The sequence below is a fragment of the Ictalurus furcatus genome, chromosome 11 (genome assembly GCF_023375685.1).
Source record: "Ictalurus furcatus strain D&B chromosome 11, Billie_1.0, whole genome shotgun sequence".
NCBI classification, from domain to species: Eukaryota; Metazoa; Chordata; class Actinopteri; order Siluriformes; family Ictaluridae; genus Ictalurus; species Ictalurus furcatus.
The window spans coordinates 1,170,001-1,197,500 of record NC_071265.1 but is presented as its reverse complement, the minus strand read 5'-3'; the positions used below and the strand labels follow the sequence as shown (position 1 = coordinate 1,197,500).

The 27,500-nt window shown below is 46.1% G+C and overlaps 1 protein-coding gene and 1 long non-coding RNA gene across 4 annotated transcripts in view; one reads left to right on the top strand and one right to left on the bottom strand.

Moving 5' to 3' along the window:
* dip2bb (disco-interacting protein 2 homolog Bb) overlaps nt 1-27,500 on the bottom strand; it is a 34,219-nt gene that overhangs the window by 2,385 nt on the left and 4,334 nt on the right. For 2 of the 3 annotated variants that reach the window (XR_008387084.1, XM_053636245.1), the window contains exons 2-37: nt 26,491-26,562; nt 25,121-25,276; nt 23,876-24,001; nt 23,527-23,781; nt 23,074-23,223; nt 20,986-21,105; nt 20,577-20,774; nt 20,386-20,477; nt 19,998-20,108; nt 18,822-18,945; nt 18,469-18,578; nt 17,848-17,950; nt 17,683-17,747; nt 17,345-17,438; nt 17,128-17,247; nt 16,319-16,433; nt 15,642-15,781; nt 15,333-15,469; nt 14,626-14,706; nt 14,305-14,432; nt 13,737-13,851; nt 12,239-12,440; nt 10,481-10,593; nt 8,500-8,580; nt 8,007-8,130; nt 7,366-7,487; nt 6,639-6,750; nt 6,266-6,375; nt 5,805-5,935; nt 5,167-5,335; nt 4,822-4,992; nt 4,529-4,590; nt 3,721-3,778; nt 3,560-3,634; nt 2,352-2,526; nt 923-1,046 (exon numbers count right to left, since the gene is read on the bottom strand). Coding sequence is in view for 1 of the 3 variants with exons in the window: in XM_053636245.1 (XP_053492220.1) it covers nt 923-1,046; nt 2,352-2,526; nt 3,560-3,634; nt 3,721-3,778; nt 4,529-4,590; nt 4,822-4,992; nt 5,167-5,335; nt 5,805-5,935; nt 6,266-6,375; nt 6,639-6,750; nt 7,366-7,487; nt 8,007-8,130; nt 8,500-8,580; nt 10,481-10,593; nt 12,239-12,440; nt 13,737-13,851; nt 14,305-14,432; nt 14,626-14,706; nt 15,333-15,469; nt 15,642-15,781; nt 16,319-16,433; nt 17,128-17,247; nt 17,345-17,438; nt 17,683-17,747; nt 17,848-17,950; nt 18,469-18,578; nt 18,822-18,945; nt 19,998-20,108; nt 20,386-20,477; nt 20,577-20,774; nt 20,986-21,105; nt 23,074-23,223; nt 23,527-23,781; nt 23,876-24,001; nt 25,121-25,276; nt 26,491-26,562 (4,441 nt within the window). In the remaining 2 variants the exon portion in view is untranslated. Of the gene's footprint in view, nt 1-694; nt 819-922; nt 1,047-2,351; nt 2,527-3,559; nt 3,635-3,720; nt 3,779-4,528; nt 4,591-4,821; nt 4,993-5,166; nt 5,336-5,804; nt 5,936-6,265; nt 6,376-6,638; nt 6,751-7,365; nt 7,488-8,006; nt 8,131-8,499; nt 8,581-10,480; nt 10,594-12,238; nt 12,441-13,736; nt 13,852-14,304; nt 14,433-14,625; nt 14,707-15,332; nt 15,470-15,641; nt 15,782-16,318; nt 16,434-17,127; nt 17,248-17,344; nt 17,439-17,682; nt 17,748-17,847; nt 17,951-18,468; nt 18,579-18,821; nt 18,946-19,997; nt 20,109-20,385; nt 20,478-20,576; nt 20,775-20,985; nt 21,106-23,073; nt 23,224-23,526; nt 23,782-23,875; nt 24,002-25,120; nt 25,277-26,490; nt 26,563-27,500 lie in introns of all 3 variants that reach the window. The other variant, XR_008387085.1, reaches the window with a different exon arrangement.
* LOC128614693 (uncharacterized) overlaps nt 25,109-27,500 on the top strand; it is a 9,196-nt gene continuing 6,804 nt past the window's right edge. Inside the window, exon 1 of the long non-coding RNA XR_008387086.1 lies at nt 25,109-25,216. This is a non-coding gene — a long non-coding RNA (uncharacterized LOC128614693). The remainder of the gene's footprint in view (nt 25,217-27,500) is intronic.

The window sequence follows — 27,500 nt, the reverse complement described above, 5'->3', positions numbered from 1 at the left end:
TGTTTCTATAGTAACAGCTCGTTCACAGGGACGTGTACAGCAGACGCTCCACATTTCTGTACCGAGACGTTTATGTAACGTTTACACGTGAAGCTGCAAGTTCTTCTGGAGTTTACACCTCCATCAGTAACATGCTGCGATTGATTCTTTTCCTATTATTAACTTCGAGAAAGAGGAGAAAGAGAGGGAATAAAGAGAGAGAAGAGAGGGAATAAAAAGAGAGGATAGAGAAAGAGGAGAAAGAGGAGAAAGAGAGGGAATAAAGAGAGAGAAGACAGAATAAAAAGAGAGGATAGAGAAAGAGGAGAAAGAGAGGGAATAAAGAGAGAGAGAAGACAGAGAATAAAAAGAGAGAATAGAGAAAGAGGAGAAAGAGAGAGAGAATAAAGAGAGAGAGAATAAAGAGAGAGAGAAGAGAGAGAGGCTGGTGAGGGAACGAGTGTTTACAGCTGCTATAACGTAAGCGACAACAGGAACTAATGTAACTATAAACGGACAAAAAGTGTGTTTTCTTTAACAAATAAAAAGGGGAATTGTCGGTACATGGCGGTGGTGTAAGAGGAGTAAAACGCTGGGGGACGTCCTGTTACAGTAAAGCACTCGTTACTCAATATTTCACCAGAACAAAAACACAAAGTTTTTCAGGGCGTGGCCAATGATTTGACTGACAGCTAGCATTATTCAACAGACCTACCGACATCGCTGTGCTGTTGCCACGGTTACCACAGGAGGGAGGAGGAACCTTTCGAACGAGAATCAAGAGAGCAATCTGTGGTTCGTACGCTGCGTTCAACTAAAACCATCAGTAACTGCGGGTTCTGGAAGTGACACAGAATCGATATGGGTTCCGCTTTTTAAAAAAAGGGGGCGTGTCTATAGAGAACAGACCCCGCCTGTGGTGTCAGGGCTTCGGGACTCGTACCTCTCTCCGATGCTGCGGTGAGCTCGCTGCACGCTGGTCTCTATATCAATGGGGTGATAGCGCAGTCCTCTCAACTCCAGAGTCTCATCCAGAGAACCAACGATGAACAGAGCATCATGTCTCTCTGACACGGAACACACACACCACCATGACACAGAGGCATCACACACAGAGTCATCACACACAGAGTCATCACACACCGAGTCATCACACACAGAGACATCACACACAGAGGCATCACACAGAGACATCGCACACCGAGTCATCACACACAGACATCACACACAGAGGCATCACACACAGACATCACACACCGAGTCATCACACACAGAGGCATCACACACAGACATCACACACCGAGTCATCACACACAGAGGCATCACACACAGACATCACACACCGAGTCATCACACACAGACATCACACACAGAGACATCACACACAGAGGCATCACACAGAGACATCGCACACCGAGTCATCACACACAGAGACATCACACACAGAGGCATCACACACAGACATCGCACACCGAGTCATCACACACAGACATCACACACAGAGGCATCACACACAGACATCGCACACCGAGTCATCACACACAGACATCACACACAGAGGCATCACACACAGACATCGCACACCGAGTCATCACACACAGACATCGCACACCGAGTCATCACACACAGACATCACACACAGAGGCATCACACACAGACATCACACACCGAGTCATCACACACAGACATCGCACACCGAGTCATCACACACAGACATCACACACAGAGGCATCACACACAGACATCACACACCGAGTCATCGCACACAGACATCGCACACCGACATCACACACAGAGGCATCACACACAGACATCGCACACCGAGTCATCACACACAGACATCACACACAGAGGCATCACACACAGACATCACACACAGAGTCATCACACACAGACATCACACACAGAGTCATCACACACAGACATCACACACCGAGTCATCACACACAGACATCGCACACAGACATCACACACAGACATCACACACAGAGGCATCACACACAGACATCACACACCGAGTCATCACACACAGACATCGCACACAGACATCACACACAGACATCGCACACAGACATCACACACAGAGGCATCACACACAGAGGCATCACACACAGACATCACACACCGAGTCATCACACACAGAGTCAGCACACACAGAGACATCACACACACAGGGTCATCACACACAGAGACATCACACACACAGGGTCATCACACACAGAGACATCACACACACAGGGTCATCACACACCGAGTCATCGCACACACAGGGTCATCACACACCGAGTCATCGCACACACAGGGTCAGCACACACAGAGTCATCACACACACACATTAAGGAGCGGTACCAATACCGGTACCAGTGTCTCACCCCCGCTGGAGTCGGTGAGCTCGGTCCTCTTGACGAAGCCGAGGTACCCCGTCCTGGCCCACAGTGTGTGTGGATCTCCGAAGCTGAGCTTGGTGTTGAAGTGGTCGGCCTGCAGACTCTCCTCTCCGTAGATGGTGTAGTAACCAGACGCTGTGTGAGGACTGTTCACCCAGATCTGACAGACACGCCAAGAGAGCGCGGGGTCAAAGGTCACGTTTAAAACCATTTAAAATGCTTTCTCGGCGAGTCCGGATTAAACCGATTCAAGGGGCGGAGCAACGTATGAGCTCAGGTTTGTGATGTCAGTCAGTTACAGACTTGACGGCCAATAGGAAGTGTTTACCTACAGAACACGCACGATATGCTGCCTAGCTCATGATCGCTGCGAAGAGATGCTTGTTTCTTCACGCACACAGTCACACACACTCTCACACACTCTCACACACTCTCACACACACCTCTTACAGACCAAAGTCAAAATAGGATTTTAAAACAAAATGTTTTTAAGACAATTTAAAAGAAATTCAAAAAAACTTTAAGGATTAAAAAAGAGAGAAAATTTAATTTAAGAAATTTGAGATTCAAAAACAAAAATCTTTTGAGATAAAAAAAAAGTTTGGAAAGAACCTTTAAAAGAACGGCGAACTATCCACACCAACAGCAAACTTCGCCTGTTTAATAGCATCATCATCCCAACCGCCATCTATGCATCTGAAACTTGGAAGAGCTCGAGGGCAGTCATCCACAAGCTGAATGTGTTTCAACAACGATGCCTGAGAAGAATACTCGGTGTATCATACCGTGATCGTATTTCAAACGAAGAACGAGCCCGCTGGCGAATGCTTGTTGCCCGATGCGCCCCGCTGCGCGGACGGAACTAACTAACTTTAAAAGAACTTTTAAAGAAAAAAAACGTTAGTGAAGAACAGATGCTTGTTGCTATAGTAACAGTGAGGTCTACTCTGACGTGTTCGATGCTGTGATTAAATTACATCAGCGAGGAAACCAGGATGTAAATTTAAACTCTGAGGCTAAAATACGAGTTTAACAACTGAGGGGGCGTTTCCAAATTTGAATAAGCATGAATATTCATAGCTCCTGGTGTTTTTAAGAAGGGTGAATGTGTGGAAACGTTCCTCGGGAGGTTCTCTCACACACACACACACACACACACACACACACACACACACACACACACACACACACACCTCTCCCAGATGAGAGTCTCCCAGTGGTCCCCTAGTCTCAGGATTTACGATCACAACCCTCACACCAGGAAGGATCTAAACAAAGAAGATGAGAAGATGTTTGTAGAAGACGGTGATGAATTATTCAAATGTGATTTAAAAGTGGGAGGAGCTTAACTCACTGTTCCAGACTCCATCAGAGGAAGAGACTGAGGCGCACCTCTCTCGACCAGCCTCACCCTGAAACACACACACACACACACACACACACACACACACTAACTAAACTATATTCACAACAATTCCTCCATTTATTTGGAAGCTACAGTTATATGCAAAAGTTTGGGCACCCCTGGACAAATGACATATTTTGCTGATTTTTTAAAAGTGAAAATAAGTGTAAACTGTGTAATTGTGTAAACAAGTAATTGTGGCATGTGCAAAAGTTTAGACACCCTCATTAGGCAGCTGTCATTAGGAATAACAATTCCCGGGCGTAATAAAGTCTCAGACTCTTCAAACTCTGTGCAAAAGGGGGCGTTACTGAGTACTGTCTCAGTGGGGTGTCCAAACTTTTGCACATATTATAATTACTATTGAAATCTCTTTTCTATTTTTAAGTTAATTAAGTATAAAGTATTTTCAGAATTTTATTTTTTTTAATAGTCTGCTGTAGAGATTGTGTTTATTTCTTTTCACTTCAAAAATCAACAAAATGTGTGATCTGGTGAGGGGTGCACAAACTTTTGCATCCAAAGGTATGTGTGATATAGATTTGATTTTATGATCAGGCTTTATTAATCCCTGTGTTACATCAGCAGAACAAGAGACAACACAGAAGTAATAATAAGAAAATATACATTTAAGTAACACAAATGTATAAAACTGTAGAGAATACGTACAGATGTGTTTACAGAATAATATAAACAGATGTAAAATCATGTGCAGCTTTTAACAATGTGTGTGTGTGTGTGTGTGTGTGTGTTGTACCTGTCATGTCGGAGGGACTTCATGTCAACATACACAGTAGAGGGGTCTGGTCCAGTTGTACCCTGAGACACACATACACCTTATTATAAAGCCCTGGGGGTAAAAATACTTTATAAAAATTGGATTTAAGATGTGTCAAGATAGATGCACAGACGGCGCACAGACGGCACACCGACGGCGCACAGACGACGCACAGACGGCGCACAGACGCCGCACAGACGCCGCACAGACGACCCACAGACGACCCACAGACGACCCACAGACGACCCACAGACGACACACAGCTCCTGTACCTGTAGACAGATGGCGAGGTTGACTCTGGAGCCGAAGGCGGTGCTGACGGCGCGAGTGGAGAGCCCGAGGTCTTTAAACAGTTTGGAGAAGGACTGAGTGAGAGCCAGACGTGGACGTTCTTCAGCTACAACCACACAACTCCTCACACATGCCAGGTTCACTCCCCGAGCCTTTACACACACACAGACACACACGAGTCACTGCTTTTCTGCATACTTTAACACTATTATTGTAACGGGATTCGTTTTCTGTTTCAGATTTCTGAACATGTGTGTGTGCAGTAATGTAGTGGGAGAATGTGTGTGTGTGTGTGTGTGTGTGTGTGTGTGTGTGTGTGTGTTCACCTTCAGCATGTCGGTTTGTCCCCCGAGTCCTTTGGTACACAGCTCCATGACGGAGTAGGAGCAGAAGGTGTCTCTGATGCGGTACTGACTCAGCGTGCTCAACCACAGAGACAACGAACTCTCCAACTCCAGAGGAGGAATCAGGATGGACTGATGACCTGAGTACACACTACACACACACACACACACACACACACACACACACTTAAATACTCTCCTATTTCTTATATCAACAACATAATCATTGTAATCTTCTTTATTTCTGAAACTAAAATCTCCTGAAATCTGCACGTCCATTCTAATCATAAACATTATAAAAACATCACTGCACTGACACATGCTTATTATTATTATTATTCATTATTATTATTATTCATTATTATTCATTATTATTATTATTATTATTATTATTATACCCGTGATTGATTTACTCCGGTCTCAAAACACCACAGAATTATTTACTGTGAGAAATAAAATCATAAATTACATCCTGATCTCCATCAACCACGAGACTGTGATCACGTCTGTGTGCGAGTTTGTTTGTAGAAGTGGTTAGTATCGAAGAACGTCGAGAACATGTTGGAGTGTGTGTGTGTGTGTGTGTGTGTAATGTGTATGTGTGTGTGTGTTGTTGTTACCTGGCGAGACACCAGAGCACGAAGCCGAGTCCGCAGTACGGATCGAGGCAGATGGCGAGTTGGCGAGAGGAGTACAGCTCACACTGCAGCTTTATGGAGCGACACAGAGCGCTGACTGCCGAGTGAGAGATCTGACAAACATCCAATCAAATACTCAGATACACACCACATCCAATCAAATACTCAGATATACACACCACATCCAATCAAATACTCAGATATACACCACATCCAATCAAATACTCAGATATACACACCACATCCAATCAAATACTCAGATATACACCACATCCAATCAAATACTCAGATGTTCTCTAATTTGCATATTAATGCATATGCATAGCTTCTAGTATTTAATTAGAGTTTCAGTCGTTTCTTTTCTCGTTGTTACATGTCCAGCAGTTTGTTTTGGCACACTGATGACGTGTAGCGGTTATTAAGATGGCGGCGTGTGTTCTCACCTTGACTCCCGTGAGCATGCCCGTGGTGGACACGCTGAAGTCCAGGTAAGCGATCACGTCGGCAGACGGAGGTTTGTAGACGTTTGGAGGACGTTTACGAGGAAGATCATCTGAGAGACAAAAGCAAGAGCATGAGAAATAACCAGGATTCCTTCTACACACAATTCTACAGTACGGATCTACAGCACTCGATGCTAACGCTCTGATAGATCTTCCCGGACAAGCCGTGTCCGATCTAGAACCGTTCCACACACTTCCGTGAACAGAAATACAGATTCATTTCCAGGCGATTCGGTTCCGAGTTCATATCCAGCAGACTTGTCTGACAGCACCATGGAAGAGTCCATGCTGATGTAGGACGGGGTGTTCGTACCTGTGTCTATTATAATGGGCCAGGTTTTTATGTTGACTGAAGCAGCGGCTTCTTTAGATCTGAGAATCTTGGTGAGAATCTGCGTGGTGAGGATGCAGGCGGCTTTACTCACCTGTAAGAGACGGAACACACCGTTATTATTCCCTCCAACACCCCTACAACAGGCGGTACCATTTCATCTGACTCGACTCTTCTAATATTCATAGCTTCAGAAAGAATAAACCTGTGTGTGACGAAGCAGAGTCACTGTTACCGCTCTGACGGCGATCAGCTTCCCCAGGGGTCGTACTCCTATTAAAGCACTGTGGTGTGACGGATCGATAATTATCGTCTTATATTTTAAATCAAACCCTTAATTAATTTGTTTCAGCCATGTTTTTTAACATTAATCATTTTGTACACGATATACACTATGTATATATATATAATGATTTTTTAAAAAATGTATTAAGGCTAATGCATAATGTGATAGACCCCACATTTTTGATTAAGAAATACAATTTTTGATTGACAGTTAATACCTGTTATATGATTGGCTAACTCTGACACTGTAACTCAATATGATTGGACGATTCATCAACTGAGTGACTGTGAACATTTCAATAGACAAGGAATGAGAAAAAAATCAACTGAGTGTCTGACACTCTGGTCAGAGTGCATATAAATGAAATCCGTAAAAAAAAACACACACACACACACACACACACACACACACACACACACTTACGTCGATGATCATGCGGACTGTAGGCAGCGTGGCTGAGAGGTTCTGTGGGTGTGGTGGCCTCACGGTGACGGGAATACAACCGGCGTACAGACAGCCATAAAACGCTGCAATTAGATCAATACCTGCACACACACACACACACACACACACACACACACACACACACGTGCGCGCACACACACACACAAATCTGGATGTTGACATGGCGGCTACATTTATTGGCGGTAAAATCATTTCAATGGTAATACTTTTAGCACGAATAAACATCTAAAAACATTTAAACTATCTTACATTGATTATGAAATTATTCATCTTTTCCTCATCGTGATCGTCTCCGCTCATTACACACGGATTAATATTCATTACACACGGATTAATATTCATTATACACGCATGAATATTCATTATACACTCATTAATACTCATTGCGCACTCATTAATGTTCAGTGTCCACTCATTAATATTCAGTGTACCCTCATTAATATTCATTATGCATTCACATATTGCATATTAAATCTTTTTTTTTTTTTACATGAGAGATGGATGTTAATACCAGGTCTGATTAGGATATAGTTATACCTAATGGATGACTCCGTGTGTGTGTGTGTGTGTGTGTGTGTGTGTGTGTGTGTGTTGTTCACCTGGTGGGTATAACAGCACAACGTTCTCTCCGATGCTAATTCCACTTCTCTCCATGAGAGCAGCGGCGATCTTCTCAGACCTTTTGTGAAGTTGTACACACGTAGCTGTGCAAACTGCAACACCCTGTACACACACACACACACACACACACACACACACACAGGCATAATAAACAGACATTTGTATGTACACTCACCGTCCACTTTATTAGGAATATCTGTACATCTGCACACTGGAGAAAGACCAGGTGAATTTTTTCCATCTGTCCAGTGTTGGAGAGGAACCTGATGTGGTCTTCTGCATGTGCGTGTGTGTGTGTGTGTGTGTGTGTGTATGCGCGTGTGTGTGCGCGTGTGTGTATGCGTGTATGCGTGTGTGTATGCGTGTATGCGTGTGTGCATGCGTGTGTGTGCGTGTGTGTGTGCGTGTGTGCGTGCGTGTGTGTGTGTGTGTGTGTGCGCGCGTGTGTGTGCGCGTGTGTGCGTGTGTTACCTTTGCATTCAGCAGTACGTACAGCACGTGGTCCGGGTCTGTCTGTGCTCTCCACTGCAGAGCCTCGGTCAGATACTGATGCTGAAACACGGTGAAGGTAACGTGAGCAGCTCTGACAGTAGCGCAGGTTTACACTAATGCACTCGTTATTGTTTCTATAGTAACAGCTCATCGACAGGGACAGATCTGTACAGAGTGTAACGTGCGTCATCGGTACATTGCTGTGGTAAAAGAGGAATAAAGCACTTCAGGACGTGATGCTACAGGGAAATGATCAGCTCATGGCTGGGAATCTTCTGCTTCATCACGCCTGATTAACTCTGATACACAACACTGTGTTTCAGTCACACAGCAGCCTGCTGTCGCCACACAACCGACTAGAAAGTCATAAAACTGTTATAAGACTCAAGACCATCACAACACAGAGTGACGCAAGAGAATCATCACAATAACAAGAGAATACTGAAAAAATGAGGACAGAGGAAACACATGGTCATGTGACAGATAGACAGATAGCTATACAGATAGACAGACAGACAGACAGATAGATAGATAAATATACAGACAGACAGACAGACAGTAAAACAAGCAGAGTTTAACACACACACGCGCTCACACACACGCACGCTCACACACACTCACACGCTCACTCACACACACACGCTCGCACGCACACGCTCACACAAACACACGCTCACACAAACACACGCTCACACACACAAACACACGCTCACACGCACGCTCTCACACGCACGCTCTCACACGCACGCTCACACGCACGCTCACACGCGCACGCTCACACGCGCACGCTCACACACGCACGCTCTCACACGCACGCTCACACGCGCACGCTCTCACACGCACGCTCACACGCACGCTCACACACACGCTCACACACACGCTCACACACACGCTCGCACGCGCACGCTCGCACGCGCACACTCGCACAAACACACGCTCACACACACAAACACACGCTCACACACAAACACACGCTCACACGCGCACGCTCACACGCGCACGCTCTCACACGCACGCTCTCACACGCACGCTCACACGCACGCTCACACGCACGCTCACACGCGCACGCTCACACGCGCACGCTCACACACGCACGCTCTCACACGCACGCTCACACGCGCACGCTCTCACACGCACGCTCACACGCACGCTCACACACACGCTCACACGCGCACGCTCGCACGCGCACACTCGCACAAACACACGCTCACACACACAAACACACGCTCACACACACAAACACACGCTCACACGCGCACGCTCACACGCGCACGCTCACACACACACGCTCACACACACACGCTCACACACACGCTCACACACACGCTCACACACACGCTCACACACACACAAAAAGAAAACAGTGAATGTTTCTTACCATCATAGTGGGCCACATACACAGCTACATCCACAGGAAGGCATTAAAACACGACACATGTACATGACGTAAGTAAGTGTTCATCACAGCTGTACTCTGGTGTCGTTCACTCCCCCTCCCCCTCTCCCCCCCGTCCCCCCGTCCCCGTCCCCCCGGTTCCCATTACAACACGGACCAGAACTAAACTCTTCCTCTAAGAACACAACCTCACTCCGAGTGGAAGTGTAGGGGGCCGATACTGAGCCTTTCTGGTGTACAAAAGAATCTGTAAACCTGTTGAACATGTAACGCTGATGATTCTCTCCTTCATCAGAGTGTGTGTGTGTGTGTGTGTGTGTGTGTGTGTGTGTGTGTGTTCTCCCTGAAGCCCAGTGAAGCGCATTACAGCTGGGGGACGTGACGGTAAAATACAGCTTTAAACATTTAACCTCAAAACAACCGCCCGAACACTTCCATTCAGAGTGGGGACGTCTGATATCTCCTCCACGCTGTAATCACACACACACACACACACACACACACACACACACACACACACACACACGGTATGTTACAGTGATGGAGTGTGTGTTCTGTTCACACCTTTCTGACCAGATCTTGGTCCTCGATCATTCCCAGATCTCTTCCTGCTGCCTGAGCGATTCTCTTTCCAGCAACCAGGTTCCCAACCAGGATGGAGGCAGGACCTACACCCACTGTACACATCACACGTACACATCACACGTACACATCGCACGTACACATCACACGTACACATCGCACGTACACACCGCACGTACACACCGCACGTACACACCGCACGTACACACCGCACGTACACATCGCACGTACACACCGCACGTACACACCGCACGTACACGTACACATCACACATACACATCACACATACACACCGCACGTACACAAGGAACATCCGCAGAAACCCTACACACGCAGGCTCGTCCACACGGACACACACTTACACACACTGACACACACTGACACACACTGACACACACTGACACACACTGACACACACTGACACACTGACACACACTGACACACACTGACACACACTGACATACACTGACACACACTGACACACACTGACACACACTGACACACACTGACACACACTCAGGCTCCTCCACACTGACACACACTTACACACACTGACACACACTTACACACACTTACACACACTTACACACACTGACATACACTGACATACACTGACACACACTGACACACACTGACACACACTGACACACACTGACACACACTGACACACACTCAGGCTCCTCCACACTGACACACACTTACACACACTGACACACAGTGACACACACTGACACACACTCAGACTCCTCCACACGGACACACACTTACACACACTGACACACACTTACACACACTGACACACACTGACACACACTGACACACACTGACACACAGTGACACACACTGACACACACTGACACACACTCAGGCTCCTCCACACGGACACACACTTACACACACTGACAAACACTGAAAAACACTGACACACACTCAGGCTCCTCCACACTGACACACACTTACACACACTGACAAACACTGAAAAACACTGACACACACTCAGACTCCTCCACACGGACACACACTTACACACACTGACACACACTTACACACACTGACACACAGTGACACACACTGACACACACTGACACACACTCAGGCTCCTCCACACGGACACACACTTACACACACTGACAAACACTGAAAAACACTGACACACACTCAGGCTCCTCCACACTGACACACACGGACACACACGGACACACACGGACACACACGGACACACACAGACACGCACAGACACGCACAGACACGCACAGACACACTGACACACTGACACACTGACACACTGACACACTGACACACACTCAGGCTCCTCCACACTGACACACACTTACACACACGGGCACACACGGACACACTGACACACTGACACACTGACACACTGACACACACTCAGGCTCCTCCACACTGACACACACTTACACACACGGGCACACATGGGCACACACTGACACACTGACACACTGACACACACTCAGGCTCCTCCACACTTACACACACTGACACACACTTACACACACGGGCACACATGGGCACACACGGACACACTGACACACTGACACACACTCAGGCTCCTCCACACTTACACACACTGACACACACTTACACACACACTGACACACACTTACACACACACGGACACACACTTACACACACACGGACACACACTTACACACACACGGACACACACTTACACACACTTACACACATGGACACATTGAGACACTTACACACACTGACCTGGTTGTTTCTGCCGAGGCTTGGGCATGTTGGTTACACATGTGTGGGGGCACACCAGGATGTTGCAGGGATGCAGCGCCCCCTCCAGGAAGAGCTGCTTAGTGTCTGAGATGTGAATTCCACCCAGAGGAGTTTTGGGCAGCGTGTTCGCAGGAACCAGAGCCAGGCAGTACAGACCCACCTGATGGATGCTGTCTATGGCCTGAAGCACAGAAAATAAAGTAACCATGTTTAAAACGAGGGTCAGGTTTAAACTATTTCTCCAGACGCGTTGTGTGTTTGAGTGTGAGAGCTGCTTTTTTTTTTGTTGTACAGTAGAGTTGAGTGTGTTAAATGTGTTGTTTCATGTTGTACAGAATTGTGGTGTCACGCTGGTAGGGAATGCTGTGAGCAGTAGTCTGAATTATACTGCAGCCACCAGAGGGCGCCAGAGACCTTTCAGCTTTATCCACTTTCACACTATTTCCACTTTGATGTATTCTCAATCCTTCGATCTCTTTCAACCCATGACCCTGCCATCTCTATAAAAAGCACTTAGAGGAATCAAGGAATGAGGAGAGAAGAGGATTTTGGGTCATGGATACACCGGTTCCAAAATCTTTTTTTATTTTGCCGTGTGACGTTATAACCTACACTATAAACGTATAATCTCCAAGCCTCCGCAAAAAAGCACACAAAAATAAAAACCACAAATACAAAAGTAATCACCTTAATTAAAATACGCTGCATGTGTATAAATCCTTTTTAAGAAACTCCGCGTATATGCCTTGCTTAAAAACAGATAAAAAACAAGTCACGTGATGAGTACAATCATCTTTCCTTAAATGAGAAGTGAGAAAATGAGGAGGCGGGATTAAAAAGTAAACAAGGAGGTGGGATTAAAGAAAACGAGGAGGTGGGATTAAAGTAAATGAGGAGGCGGGATTAAAGTAAATGAGGAGGCGGGATTAAAGTAAACAAGGAGGTGGGAAGGTGGGATTAAAGTAAATGAGGAGGCGGGATTAAAGTAAATGAGGAGGCGGGATTAAAGTAAACAAGGAGGTGGGAAGGTGGGATTAAAGTAAATGAGGAGGCGGGATTAAAGTAAATGAGGAGGCGGGATTAAAGTAAATGAGGAGGCGGGATTAAAGTAAATGAGGAGGCGGGATTAAAGTAAACAAGGAGGTGGGAAGGTGGGATTAAAGTAAATGAGGAGGCGGGATTAAAGTAAATGAGGAGGCGGGATTAAAGTAAACAAGGAGGTGGGAAGGTGGGATTAAAGTAAATGAGGAGGCGGGATTAAAGTAAATGAGGAGGCGGGATTAAAGTAAATGAGGAGGCGGGATTAAAGTAAACAAGGGGGTGGGATTAAAGAAAACGAGGAGGTGGGATTAAAGTAAATGAGGAGGCGGGATTAAAGTAAATGAGGAGACGGGATTAAAGTAAACAAGGAGGTGGGATTAAAGTAAATGAGCAGGCGGGGTTAAAGATGATTAATTGAGAATGGGAGGAGTTTCACCTGTAGCACTCTGCTCATCCACTGAAAACTGTCCTCTTCACTCGCATCAGGTCTCTGTTCCGCTACAATCACAATCCGCTCATCGTAGAACACCGTCACTGAGAACACTGCGATCCTGCAACACACACACACGCACGCACACATATGCACACACACACATGCACACACACACATGCACACACACATGCACACACACATGCACAAAGACAATCTATTTCATGATATGACACAAACCTGAAGAAATGAAGAATGATCTTTTTGAAAAGAGGTTTCACAAAAATGTATTTTAAATCACTAACTTCGGAACAAAGCGCGATCGTGTGAGTGATATGAAAACGTTCCGCGTTGTTGCGTAGACAGGAATATTTTTTACTGATGTAAAAAATAAAAATAAAAACAGTTCATGTGGACGGGAATTTTTTGGAAATAAAGGAAAGGGTAAAAATCTACATTTTCATTCCATACATTTTCAAAAATATTGGTAAACGTGTGGGCGGGGCTTCACACGTTCATTTCTGAATTTCACTCCATTGGCCCCTGGGTGTCAGTGTATAAATAACCCACACACCTGCCCCTGTACACGGTCTTGACCGGCTCCACGGCGAGAGCTGTAGCCACCAGGTCGTCAGCGTTGTGGCGACGCCCACTGACCATCAGCAAGCCCTCGTTCTTCCCCACCACGAATATCAGACTACCCTGGAACACACGGCGCGACGGCGAACGCCTTTAAACCACGTCTACTAACGACGCAGGAGCGGGAACTCACTCCCAACACGTCGTTTTCAACCTTAAACCTCACGACTGTAGAATTGAATGACTAATATCTTCATTAAAAATAACAGGAAATACACATTTAAAAATGATTCAACAGAAAAGTCTCGAGTCTTACTGGTCCGACAAATCCCAGCAGTCCTGAGCGCACGAACGGGATTTCCCCGATAGGAGTTCCACTCGCATTCACAGGGATCACCTGCAGGATTCAAGGACATCTGATTCATTACATTTTGCGAAAAATGTGCGTGTGTGTGTGTGTACGTGAGTGTGTGTGTGTATGCATGCGTGTATGCATGTGTGTCTATGCGTGTGTATGTGTGCATGTGTGTATGCGTGCGCGTGTGTCTGTGTATGTGTGTGTGTGTGTATGTGTGTCTGTGCGTATGCGTGTGTGTGTGTATGTGTGTATGCATGTGTGTGTGTCTGTGCGTGTGTATGTGTGCATGTGTGTATGTGTGCGCATGTGTCTGTGCGTGTGTGTGTGTATGTGTGCATGCATGTATACGTGCGTGTGTGTCTGTGTGTGTGTGTGTGTCTGTGCGTATGCGTGTGTGTGTATGTGTGTCTGTGCGTATGCGTGTGTGTGTGTATGCGTGCGCGTGTGTGTGTGTATGTGTGTCTGTGCGTATGCGTGTGTGTGTGTATGTGTGCGTGTGTGTATGCGTGCGCGTGTGTGTGTGTATGTGTGTCTGTGCGTATGCGTGTGTGTGTGTATGTGCGTGTGTATGTGTGCATGTGTGTATGTGTGCGTGTGTGTCTGTGCGTGTGCGTGTGTGTGTGTGTGTGTGTGTACGGTGTGCGCGTGTGTGTCTCTACCCAGACCTCAAACGTGTTCTTGGTGACTCCCTGCAGGCCGTAGTACAAGGTTCCTCCGGCGCGAGAGTTTACCACGATCTCTCCAATTTCATCCGTCTTACAGAGCATCGGCGGCCCGTCTGGCTTCACGATACACATCAGTGCTGAAACACAGCACACAGTGCAAAAGTTTGTACCCCCATGAGGTTTTATTTTTTTAAATGGGGATAAACTCTATTTTGAAAAATTCCTAATAAAAGCTGAACTCTCTGTGTGTTCCGCATCCAAAACTTTGATAGGAAAGGCCACATGTGTAAACAGCAAGAAGTCACTCACCTCCAGGCATCACATGACCCACGTCCTGCACAGTGAGGGCGGAGTTCTTGTCCTCTGTGTTGACCCTGATGACCCCGTGACTCAGACCCGTCATGGAGAGCACGGCCCGGGCGGGGAGTGGAGCACCGGGAACTCCAGGTCTGCATACGCATGGGAATTTACGTCAGAACATCTATAATGCGCATGTGTGAGGTTCACGTCATCGCAGGTTTGTCTTCACGATTTATGATTTTGACCAATCACGTTCTCTTCGACACTCAGACAGGGATGGCTGCGGCGATGTCAGAACCCGGACGCGTGAACGTTTCGATTCGTCATTTCTGCTGCGTGTATAATTTTTGAAGACGTCACAAGCACACCCGTTAACGCCCATTTATCAGTGGATCTATTTATATAATTATATATAATTAACCTCATCAGCAGCGAAGACTTTCAGTCACCGGTATGTAAAAATAATTCTGAGTTTATTCGGTACTCGCATCTCCATCGAGACTTCTGGATTCGGGATATCTAGACGTCACTCCAGAATCTTTGTCTGCTTCCTTTTTTAACGTAAAACGTACGTGACTTGACAACCATTTTGGTTCCGCGACATGTGAAAACGCCCTCTCGCTTAGAGGAGCTAGTGGTGCTGCAGTGGTGTTTAAGAGGAGAGGGCGTGGTTCCTCAGTACACACCTGCGTATGGCCACAGTCATGGCCTCGGGGGACGTGGCACACGGACAAATCACCTCCGGCTTCAACCCATGAGACTGAAACACGTTCAGGAACGCATCACATGATGACACAGACCCTGAGAGAGACACACAGAGAGAGAGAGAGAGAGACGGACACAGAGAGAGAGAGACGGAGACAGAGACAGAGAGAGAAAGTGAGAGAGAGAGACGGAGACAGCGAGAGAGACAGAGAGAGAGAGAGAGAGACAGAAAGACAGAGAGAGAGAGAGACAGAGAGAGAGAGAGAGAGAGAGAGACAGAGAGAGAGAGAGAGAGAGAGACAGAGAGAGAGAGAGAGAGAGACAGACAGAGAGAGAGACAGAGAGAGAGAGACAGAGAGAGAGACAGAGAGACAGAAAGACAGAGAGAGAGACAGAGAGACAGACAGAAAGACAGAGAGAGAGACAGAGAGAGAGAGACAGACAGACAGAGAGAGAGACAGACAGAGAGAGAGTAATAATTGTATTAAAATCCTCTCATGGTGCTGTGCTTGTAATGCCCTGTAATTTTTAGTTACTTTGCTGATATGAACAGCATTTTTGTGTGCGTGTGAGTGTGTGTGTGAGTGTGTGTGTGAGTGTGTGTGTGAGAGATTGTGTGTGTGAGTGTGTGTGTGTGTGTGAGAGATTGTGTGTGTGTGTGTGAGAGATTGTGTGTGTGAGAGAGTGTGTGTGTGTGTGAGAGAGTGTGTGAGTGTGTGTGTGTGTGAGAGTGAGTGTGTGTGTGTGTGAGTGTGTGTGAGAGTGTGTGTGTGAGTGAGTGTTGTCTCACAGGGATTGGCTCCATCAGCGACGATCAGCATACGCAGTGAAGACAGACTGATGTCTCTCTGCTCCTTGTGTGCCATCATGGCCCAGTGCAGGTCACGACACTTCACCAAGGCAACACGTGCTGCACACACACACAAACACACCTCAAAATGCAGCTCTCAGAATGTAAAATGTGTGTGCGTGTGTGTGTGTGAATGTGTGTGTGCATGTGTCAGTACCTTTGTGTATGTGAACACGCTGGACCCAAGACAGAGGACACGCCTTCATTACTGCATATGGGACACTGATGGCATGAATCCGGTTCATCACACTCTGTCACACACACACACACACACACACACACACACACACACGCACACACACATTAAACATTATCTTATACTCCATGTAGTGAGTGTATAGAGTGGACTACACCGGATGTACATTTGTTAGGAACACACAGTGTAGCTGCTCTTAATGTTCACTGATACTGTAACATTACACACTCATTAATATTCGCATATATTTAAATACGTTATCTGTTTGAACATTAAGCACTCAAACCCCCAGCACTCACTGTGAGGATGCCGTGCCAAAGACCCATGTCCTTCTTAAAGTCCAAAACGTTCACCAGTGTTTCACCTGAGTGCACACACACACACACACACACACACACACACACACACAGTGAAGCTGTCTGATTTCAGACACTACATGGTGAATGAGTGACTCTGTGACTCACCCTCGCAGTAGTTACAGGCCTGTGAGAGCGCCTGACAGTGTGTTAGCATGGCTATCTTCGACACAGCTACGCCCACCACTGTCCCATCCTTACTCGCCTTATACTGAGAGAGACAGCGAGAGAGAGACAGACAGACAGCCAGACAGACAGAGAGAGACATAGAAAGCAATGACTTAAAAATTCCTTCAGAAATCAATACCGAACAAATCACTTACTAACATTTATGAATGACTTCAAAATCCTCTCAGAAATCCTGTCAGATTAGCTCACGTTAGCTAGCTAGCTAGGGCAAAAAAGAATATAAACATTTAAGTACATTATTTTTTTAAATCCTCTAAATATTTAGCTACATTTAGCATAATTATCATTAGCAGTGAAAATCACAAAACAGTTATGAGTATGACTTAAAACTCCTGTCAGGTTAGCGGGTTAGCTCGCTAGCTACTGTTAACAGTGAGGAATATCAGCATTCATGCATATGACTCAGAAATCCTGTCAGCACATGGTAGCAACATGGCTAATACATTAGCATATAGGAATTCTGTATGCAGAGACACTCTTATTTCCATGTATAGAATAAAAGCCATGACTTTGTGTCAGCACACAGAAACTAAGCTGCACCTCTATATACGCCGTGTCGGTGTTAGCAGTGGGGATGTGCGGCTGCCAGTCTTTCGAAGGTTTGGTGAGATATTTAGAGTCAGTAATCACCCACTTCAGTCTTGGCCAGCCTGTGAAAAAAAAGTCCGAACAGAACATCAGCTAATAACGTTCAGTCTCATGAGTTAATCATCTGAAGTCCAAAATAAATTTATCCTTACGAAGTGCTACAAATTTCTGAATCAATGTCTTTAATAAACATTAGCAACATTTCCAAGATTCCACCCAGCCCCCCCCCCCAACCCAACCCCCCCAACCCCCACCCCACCCCGACCCCACCCCACCCCCACCACCGCTCGGATCGAGGATCTGACCTTTGAACTGCAGGATTTCTCCAGTGGAGGTCTTCGGGAGACCCTTCAGACAGATCTCACTGGTCAGCGCGAGACTCACACCACAGCTCCCTAACAGGAAGCCCACCTGACTGCTGCCTGCATCCTGTAAACACACACACACACGTAAACACACACAAACACAAACACTCATGCACACAAACACACTCACACCTGATGTCTGAATTTGTGAGGTGTCACTATAATTCTTGATAGTGTGTGTGCTACATTTTCAGCTAGCTTGCTGAATCTAGTTGATATGAAGAAGAGATCTGAAGTTTTGCACTTAATCTGTTGCATTTTTCTCAGTTTGTTATTAAATAATAAAATCAAGGATTAAAACATGAGCTATAGCATGGGCTGTAGTGTAGACTGTAGGGTGGACTGTAGGGTGGACTGTAGGGTGGGATGTAATGTATACTAGGGTAGGCTGTAGGATGGACTGTAGGGTGGGCCGTAGGGTGGGCTGTAGGGTGGGTCATAGGATGGACTGTAGGGTGGGCTGTAGGGTGGGCCGTAGGGTGGGCTGTAGGGTGGGCCGTAGGGTTGGCTGTAGGGTGGGTCATAGGATGGACTGTAGGGTGGGCTGTAGGGTGGGTCATAGGATGGACTGTAGGGTGGGCTGTAGTGTAGAATGTAAGGTGGGCTGTAGGATGGACTATAGGGTGGGCTGTAGGGTGGGCCGTAGGGTGGGCTGTAGGGTGCACTGTATTGGGGACTGTAGGGTGGACTGTAGGGTGGACTGTAGGGTGGGCGGTAGGATGGGCTATAGGGTCGGCTGTAGTGTGGGCTGTAACGTAGACTGTAGGGTGGACTGTAGGGTGCACTGTATTGTGGACTGTAGTGTAGACTGTAGTGTAGACTGTAGGGTGGATAGTAGGGTGGACTGTAGGGTGGGCTGTAATGTAGACTGTAGGGTGGACTGTAGGGTGGGCTGTAATGTAGACTGTAGGGTGGACTGTAGGGTGGACTGTAGGGTGGACTGTAGGGTGGACTGTAATGTAGACTGTAGGGTGGGCTGTAGGGTGCACTGTATTGTGGACTGTAGTGTGGACTGTAGGGTGCACTGTAGGGTGGACTGTAGGGTGGGCTGTAATGTAGACTGTAGGGTGGGCTGTAGGGTGGGCTGTAAGGCAATGTGAGCAATGCTGTATTTACCTTGCGGGACAGCGGCACCTCTATTGGCACAGGAATGACCTCTGCCAGCAAACAGCCATAAAATGCCACCCAAAACATGCCTGGGTCACTGTTCGGGTACACGAGTGCCACCTGTGGGTAACAGCAAGTCACCATCAGCAGCTCAACATTCACATTTAACACATTTCCAGGGATTAAAGTTTCTAAAAACTTTTTTTCATGACCAAAACTTCATTATAATTGTATTTTACCATAATTACATAATATTATGACATTACTTGACAAAATTTTTTACATTTTTTTTTTTACAAATCTCAAAAATAACATTTCAAATCCATCATTTCTAAATTGATTCTCCAGTCTGTCTGACATAAGGTTTGTTTTTTTAATGATACTGTGTTTTGCTCACCCGGTCTCCAGGCTTGAGCACCTGCTCGTTCTTGGTTCCCAGTTTGTTCAGAAGGGTGTAGGCCAGTTTAACACTACGACTCCACAGTTTCCCTTGGAAACACACACCAAATAAACACTTACTGTGTGAGCAAGCATTTTACCACAACTGTAAACATCAGTTTATTCTTAATTAAATGTATTTCCTTTTACCATATGTGAGAGTGTAGAGTGGTTTTCCTGTAATGTCCAGGGTTGTGAGGGCGGGGCTTTTGCCCTGAGTAGCACCCCATCGGGCCAGTGCAGCCTGCAGGGCGGGGGGCCAGTTACTGACCACGCCCAGCGGCTCTCCCTTCACTGGGATTATCTGACGGCCCTCCGGCCTCGGGGTGTTCGGGTCCGGCCGAGGGACTGTGAGACAAGTATTCAAACAGACAAACCTTTGTAAAAAATGACACCAAGCATCCGTGTGTTGTATTTTTATGTGTGTGTGTGTGTGTGTGTGTGTGTGTGTGTGTGTGTGTGTGTGTGTGTGAGTGAGAGACTAAGTTTTTGTGCCTCAATAAAGGAATTAGGGTATTAGCCTGGTATTGTGGAGTGTTGTATACGTGAAGCCACACACCTTCTACAATCTCCTCTTGGTCATCCATGAAAAACTCGCTGAGTGGAGGTCGTTTGGGTCGTTTCAGGGTGTTGAGAAGCTGCTGGATCTTAGTGGACACACGACTGGACACAGGAACACCTAGAGCAGGACCAGGACCAGGCAGGTGAGGGGGTGAGACAGACGAGCACACGTACACAAACACACAAACACCATCCTGACTCAGCCAAGCAGGGCATGACCAGAGCACACACATGTTCCTCACTGTTGCAGACCAGCTCCAGATGAGTTCACAACTTCAGAACTTCTCCGTTCAGGTGTCTAAAGACCAGGGACCTCACGTATCTCACGTATAACATTTCACACACTAGCGATAGATGGTTGGTTTAGACAAGTTCTGGACTGGTTTTATACTGTAACCAGTTTGTTAGGGTTAATCGCTATTATAAAACTTCAGAGCCGAAAAACTGCATCATGGTGTCCCACAAGTCAGTGTTTTAGGTCCTGTATTATTTTCCACGTATTCATTTACAGTTTCTCTAAGAATCGTCAGTGAAATGCCCCCTGTAGAGAACTTCTCAGCAGCTGGCAGGAGAAAGTAAATTAGCCACAGGGATCCTATTCATTCCTGAAATAAGAGAAAATAGAAATATGCTCGGAACTCTAGGCATTGTAGTGAGTTTCTGGACATCTGGCCATGTTTAAGACATTTTTAACTTTTTGAAAAATCTCACAATGTTCGTTAAAATGTTTGTAGAGTGTGTGCATCACCGATAAATGAGGACCCTGGACCGGGAAGATAAAGGGAATAAACGGAGGGAGCGACTCTACAGGAGTGCTTCAACACACACCTTCACATCAATCTACACACACACACATTCACACACACACACACACACACACACACACACACACACACACACACACACTGAAAGCAGGCCGAGGGACAAGACCTAACTGCAGGGCATGGTTACGGCTAAGCATTACCTTTCCCCACTCTTCTCACTAACAGAGAAAAGCAATGAAAAGCAGCATGACACACGTAGAGAAAGAGTGGAAAGGAAAAAGAAAAAAATACATTATTGATTAATAAATGAAAGTCACTGTGTGTGTGTGTGTGTGTGTGTGTGTGTGTGTGTGTGTGTGAGAGAGAGAGAGAGATCAATTCACCAACTTTCATCATTGTCAGACATAAAACTATGCACATTTATTGAGCACATTATAAACAAACATGAGCTGTGGTTACCATGACAACAGTAAAAGCAGTTGCATCATCATGGTAACAAAAATGACAGTACTGTAACTATAAGAAGTGTTGTTTTTCCACCGAAACCTGGAGCTGGCTTCAGTTATTACCCAGAATCCTGTCACTATTTCCACTGACACATGAGCTGCACTGAACTAACTTCTGGCCCAGGTATCAGGTGAGCAGAGCTGGGACGTGTGGACGGGGCTAAAAACACTGCAGACCATCGATTGGTCAAAAGGTAATTTAATGTTTCTGATTCACTTTTTATTTTTATATTCGTAGTAAACTTTTCTTATCGTTATTTAACTTTCGTATCCAGAGATCCAGGACAAATCCACGGTCTTCTAGTTAGGCCAAATATCAACAAGCTTCCTATTCACTTCATTTTGTACCCTGCAGACAGTACAATACAATACAAGTGCCCTTTTGCTTTTTTCTCTCCATTAAACATTAAAGTATTGGCACCCTTGTGTTTGGGCCAGGATACGGATAGTGATTTTTTTTTTTTTGTTTTTGCTGCGTTGTTCAGTGGAGAGCTATAAGTAATGCAGAGTCTCAGACGGACACTCAGACAGTCATATGGAGACTCAGACGGACACTCAGACAGTCATATGGAGATTCAGACGGACACTCAGACAGTCATACGGAGATTCAGACGGACACTCAGACAGTCATACGGAGATTCAGACGGACACTCAGACAGTCATATGGAGACTCAGACGGACACTCAGACAGTCATATGGAGACTCAGACGGACACTCAGACAGTCATATGGAGACTCAGACAGACATTCAGACAGTCATATGGAGACTCAGACAGAGACTCAGACACACACACACACACACACACAGTCTCAGTACCGTCTGCGGTCTCAATCATGCTGGATCTGCTCTGTCCACGACTCATTCCTCTCACCACGGCGTTAGACGGCAGATCCACACGTGATCCTCGATTTCGTGTCTGATTCGAAGACTCGCCATCAGCACCCAGACCACCGAGTCCTGCTGGATCTGTCTCACACACACACACACACACACACACACACACACACACACACATCATGTTAACCTCAGGACGGGTTCCCTTCTGAGTCTGGTTCCTCTCAAGGTTTCTTCCTCATATCATCTCAGGGAGTTTTTCCTCACCACCGTCACCTCTGGTAATTGTTTTCCAGATCAGATGGTAAAGACTTCTAGCCTGCTAACTAGCCAACATAACCAAGCTTAAGTGAGCACTGTGATTGACAAGGGAGCGTGAGTATGCCCCTCCCACCCAGAGAGCTCGGACAGTTGTGTGTGTGAGACAGGACTCACCGATGCAGGCGTGGGCGAAGGCCTCGGCGAGGGCGGACGGCTGCGAGTGCGAGTGTGGTGGCTGTGTGTGTGTGTGTTGACTCTGTGGCTGAGGGGCCTGAGGAGGACGAGACTCTCCATGAGACATGGTGGAGGATGCTGAGGAGGACGAGGTGGAGGAACCCGGGATGGAGCTGTTCATCCACGAGTCTGGAGATGGCTGCTGACCCCCGCTGGCCCCCGACTCGCTTTCATCATCCGAGGACGAGGACGAGTCTGACGGGTCGGAACAGAGGGACAGTGAGGAGAACCACCAAGTAAGTACACGATAATAGTGTGTGTGTGTGTGTGTGTGTGTGTGTGTGTGTACCTGGTGGGCTGCAGTTGTCGATGGGTGACTGCACGTACGCTGAGCGGCGTTTGGTCGGCATCGGCAGTGCCATTTTCTCTTCTTTGTGTTTGGCCAAAGCAGCCTGAACAGCTTCAGTGTGTATATCTGTCTCACACACACACACACACACACACACACACACACACACACACACACACAGACAGACACACACAGACACACACAGGGAGAGAAAGGGGGGGAGAGACAGACAGAGAGAAAACGAGAGACAGACAGACAGAAACAGACAGAGCGAGGGTTAGAGAGACAAAGAGAGAGACAGAGAGACAAAGAGACAGACAGAAAAATGGACAGACAGAAACAGAGAGAGAGAGAGATATAGACAAATAGACAGACAGAAACAAACAGAGCAAGAGAGACACAGATAGACACAGACAAAAAGAAAGAGAGAGAGAGAGAGAGAGACAGACACAGAGAGAGAGATAGACAGACAGAGAGAGACAGAGAGAGAGAGAGAGACAGACACAGAGAGAGAGAGACAGACACAGAGAGAGAGACAGACAGAGAGAGAGAGACAAACAGAGAGACAGACACAGAGAGAGAGACAGACAGACAGAGAGAGAGAGACAGAGAGAGAGAGACAGAGAGACAGACACAGAGAGAGAGACAGACACAGAGAGAGAGACAGACACAGAGAGAGAGACAGAGAGACCGAGAGAGAGACAGAGAGACAGACACAGAGAGAGAGACAGAGAGACAGACACAGAGAGAGAGAGAGAGAGAGAGACAGACACAGAGAGAGAGAGAGAGAGAGAGACAGAGACAGAGAGACAGTTGATCAATAAAATCTGACTGTATTAAAGTTTAGCACTGCGGATAAATAACACACGCCCCTTTCCTGCCAAACTCCTCCCCCTGAGCATACCTTAAGTTTCATTTTGATTATTCATACTTCATGTCACTCTCAGTATGAATATTCGGAATAATTTATATCGAGATCAGGTATAAGACATTTGCCTGTAAACAGAGGAGGATTTCTGCTGAAAGCTACGAGTGTGTGATTCGCATCACTTTAATATACTTCTATCAGGTTTATTTGCAGATATTTTGTATTAGGATTATTCTCAGGGTCAAATGGAAATGTACAGATTTCCCTGAAGTTGATTCTCTCTGCTGGATAACTGTGTTTATAAACACTCATTAAGCCCTGATTATAGCTGCTGTGTGTGTGTGTGTGTGTGTGTGTGTGTGTGTGTGTGTTATTACCTGATCTGTAACGCTCATCCCGAGTGCCACCGCTCCTGTGTGCTCGCCGTGCACGACGATGCCGAGAGGAGGAGGAGCTTGAGGAGGCGTTGCTAGGTACAGTAGCAGAACTTGGACCAGGTTCCTGTCCATCATACTGTGGGGGCGGAGTCAAATCTATAAATTAAAAAAAGACAAGATCTTTAAATGTTTCACTCTGTAGATTTGGTTCAACATTGTTTTTTACTAAATTCTACTTAAATCAGTCATTTTCTCAGTATTTGTGTAAAACGTATTCGGGGCGGAGCTATGTATGAGCTCGGTTTGTGATGTCACTAAATTACGAGCTTCGGACCAATCACTACTCATATGCAAATTATTAGATGGTACGCAGAAACTTTTAGCTACAGAACCTGAAGTGTAACTATGTAGCTAGCTATATTAGTTAGTGATGTTAGTGATGAAAACAAGGTGGTTGTCATAGTAACGGCGAAATATATATACGGGTGACATAGTATGTAAATTCGTGTGAAAATGATGCAAATTTAAAGTTGTGGACTCATAATAACACCCGTACAAATTGACCGGATGCACCTGAAAGTGATGTCATGGCAGACCTTAGCATGCTAATGCTGCGTTTGAGGCGAACTGGGAAAATCCTAACCCTAACCCTACCAGCTCCTTGCCCATGTACAGAGTGACGTCAAAACAAAATGGCCGCTCACGCTGTGAACAGCGTACAGTCCAACTCCTCTACTCTTACATTAGTTTATAGCAGCATTGGCTTTAATCAGTTAATATACAGACGCAGTACTCTGTTAAATCTATACTAAACTAAGCTTTTTATGAGCTGTGCTCTGACAGAGCAAACAAAGCACACGTTTTCACTGAGGCGCACACGTGTTTATTTCCACTTTGCACGTCGAATGGGTCAAGGTGGGAAATGATGTTATTACACGTTACTACTCACAAGGCACCATGAACGCAGTATACGTCTAGCTGAACTCTACAAGCCAGGTTCCTGGGGGTGGAGCTCTGTGTACATTGGCAGAAATTGGGGGTGGAGCCTAAAGAACCCACCTACTTAACTGTTGAGACCTAATCTTAACTCATTTTGGCAAATCTTGCCTGCAGCTCCTTTAAGCGTGTAACTCCTCTCAGTGTACGGTTTAGAACGACAGAACTGAACATTCAGCGGCTGCAGATTTCTAATGAGGTTAAAGGTGTTCATAAGGCATTAAAACACAAATACGGTACTTCAGACGTATATTTTATATCACCATCTATACATCACAAAACCCCACAAAGCATCAGAGATGTGAGGCGGAAGAGAAGAAACAGGAAGTGTGTGAGGAGTGTGAAGAGAGAGAGAAGGTCCAGCGGGGTCGTACTTTGTGTCTGGGTCGTGTACGGGGCGAGTAACTTGGCCCTCTTCTTCTCGTATCCTTTTTGTGTGATGTCACCTAAAATAAAAAAGCAATTATTTAACACACAAACACTGAAACATGATGAATATTCACACACACGCCTTTCTTACTTCAGTTATCTTAGTTCGTTTAGTTACTATAGCAACATCTGTGTCAAATTAGGAGTTTGTACATCATTTTTTAAAAGTTTTTTTTTTATATATTTTTTTTCTATCTATAATTTAATAAGCGAAGAGGGCGTTTTATACGCGTTACAGATCTCTAACATCAGGACTCATATTTAACTTAATCAGTTACATTTAGGTTTATTTACCATCTATACATTAAAAACATCTGATTTATACACACACGATATACATCACAGAACATTAAAGATCCATAAATAAATTACTCATATCAATTTAAATAAACAATGATGTGTCGAAATTTAGCCTCTAATCCAATCCTATATCCTAGGCCCTAACCCCGCCTCTAACCCCACCCAGCCTTTATCCTAGCCCCTAGCCCCGCCTCTAACCCCACCCAGCCTTTATCCTAGCCCCTAGCCCCGCCTCTAACCCCACCCAGCCTTTATCCTAGCCCATAAACCAGTCTCTAGCATTTAGCCTAGTCTGTAGCCCTGCACCTAAACCAGCCCACAACTCCATCCCTACCCAGCCTTTAATCTAGCCCATAACTCCGCCTCTAACCCCTCCCAGTCTTTACTCACCCAGTTCATAACCACATTCTTAGTCCTGGCTGTAATTCTGCCCCAAACAATCTACAACCCTGCCTTTAGCCCCGCCTCTAGTCCAGCCGTTTCTCAGCTCTTTGTTATAGTGACTGCAGTAAGGGTGTTTATGAGGACAGAGAGATGATGTGAAGTGAAATCGGAGCTCTTCAACTGAGAGGAAATAAAAAAGCAGGAACGATGAGAGGAGGATGTGATTTAATCATCTCACCATTTCTCTCATCTCAGCTGACATCTCACTCAC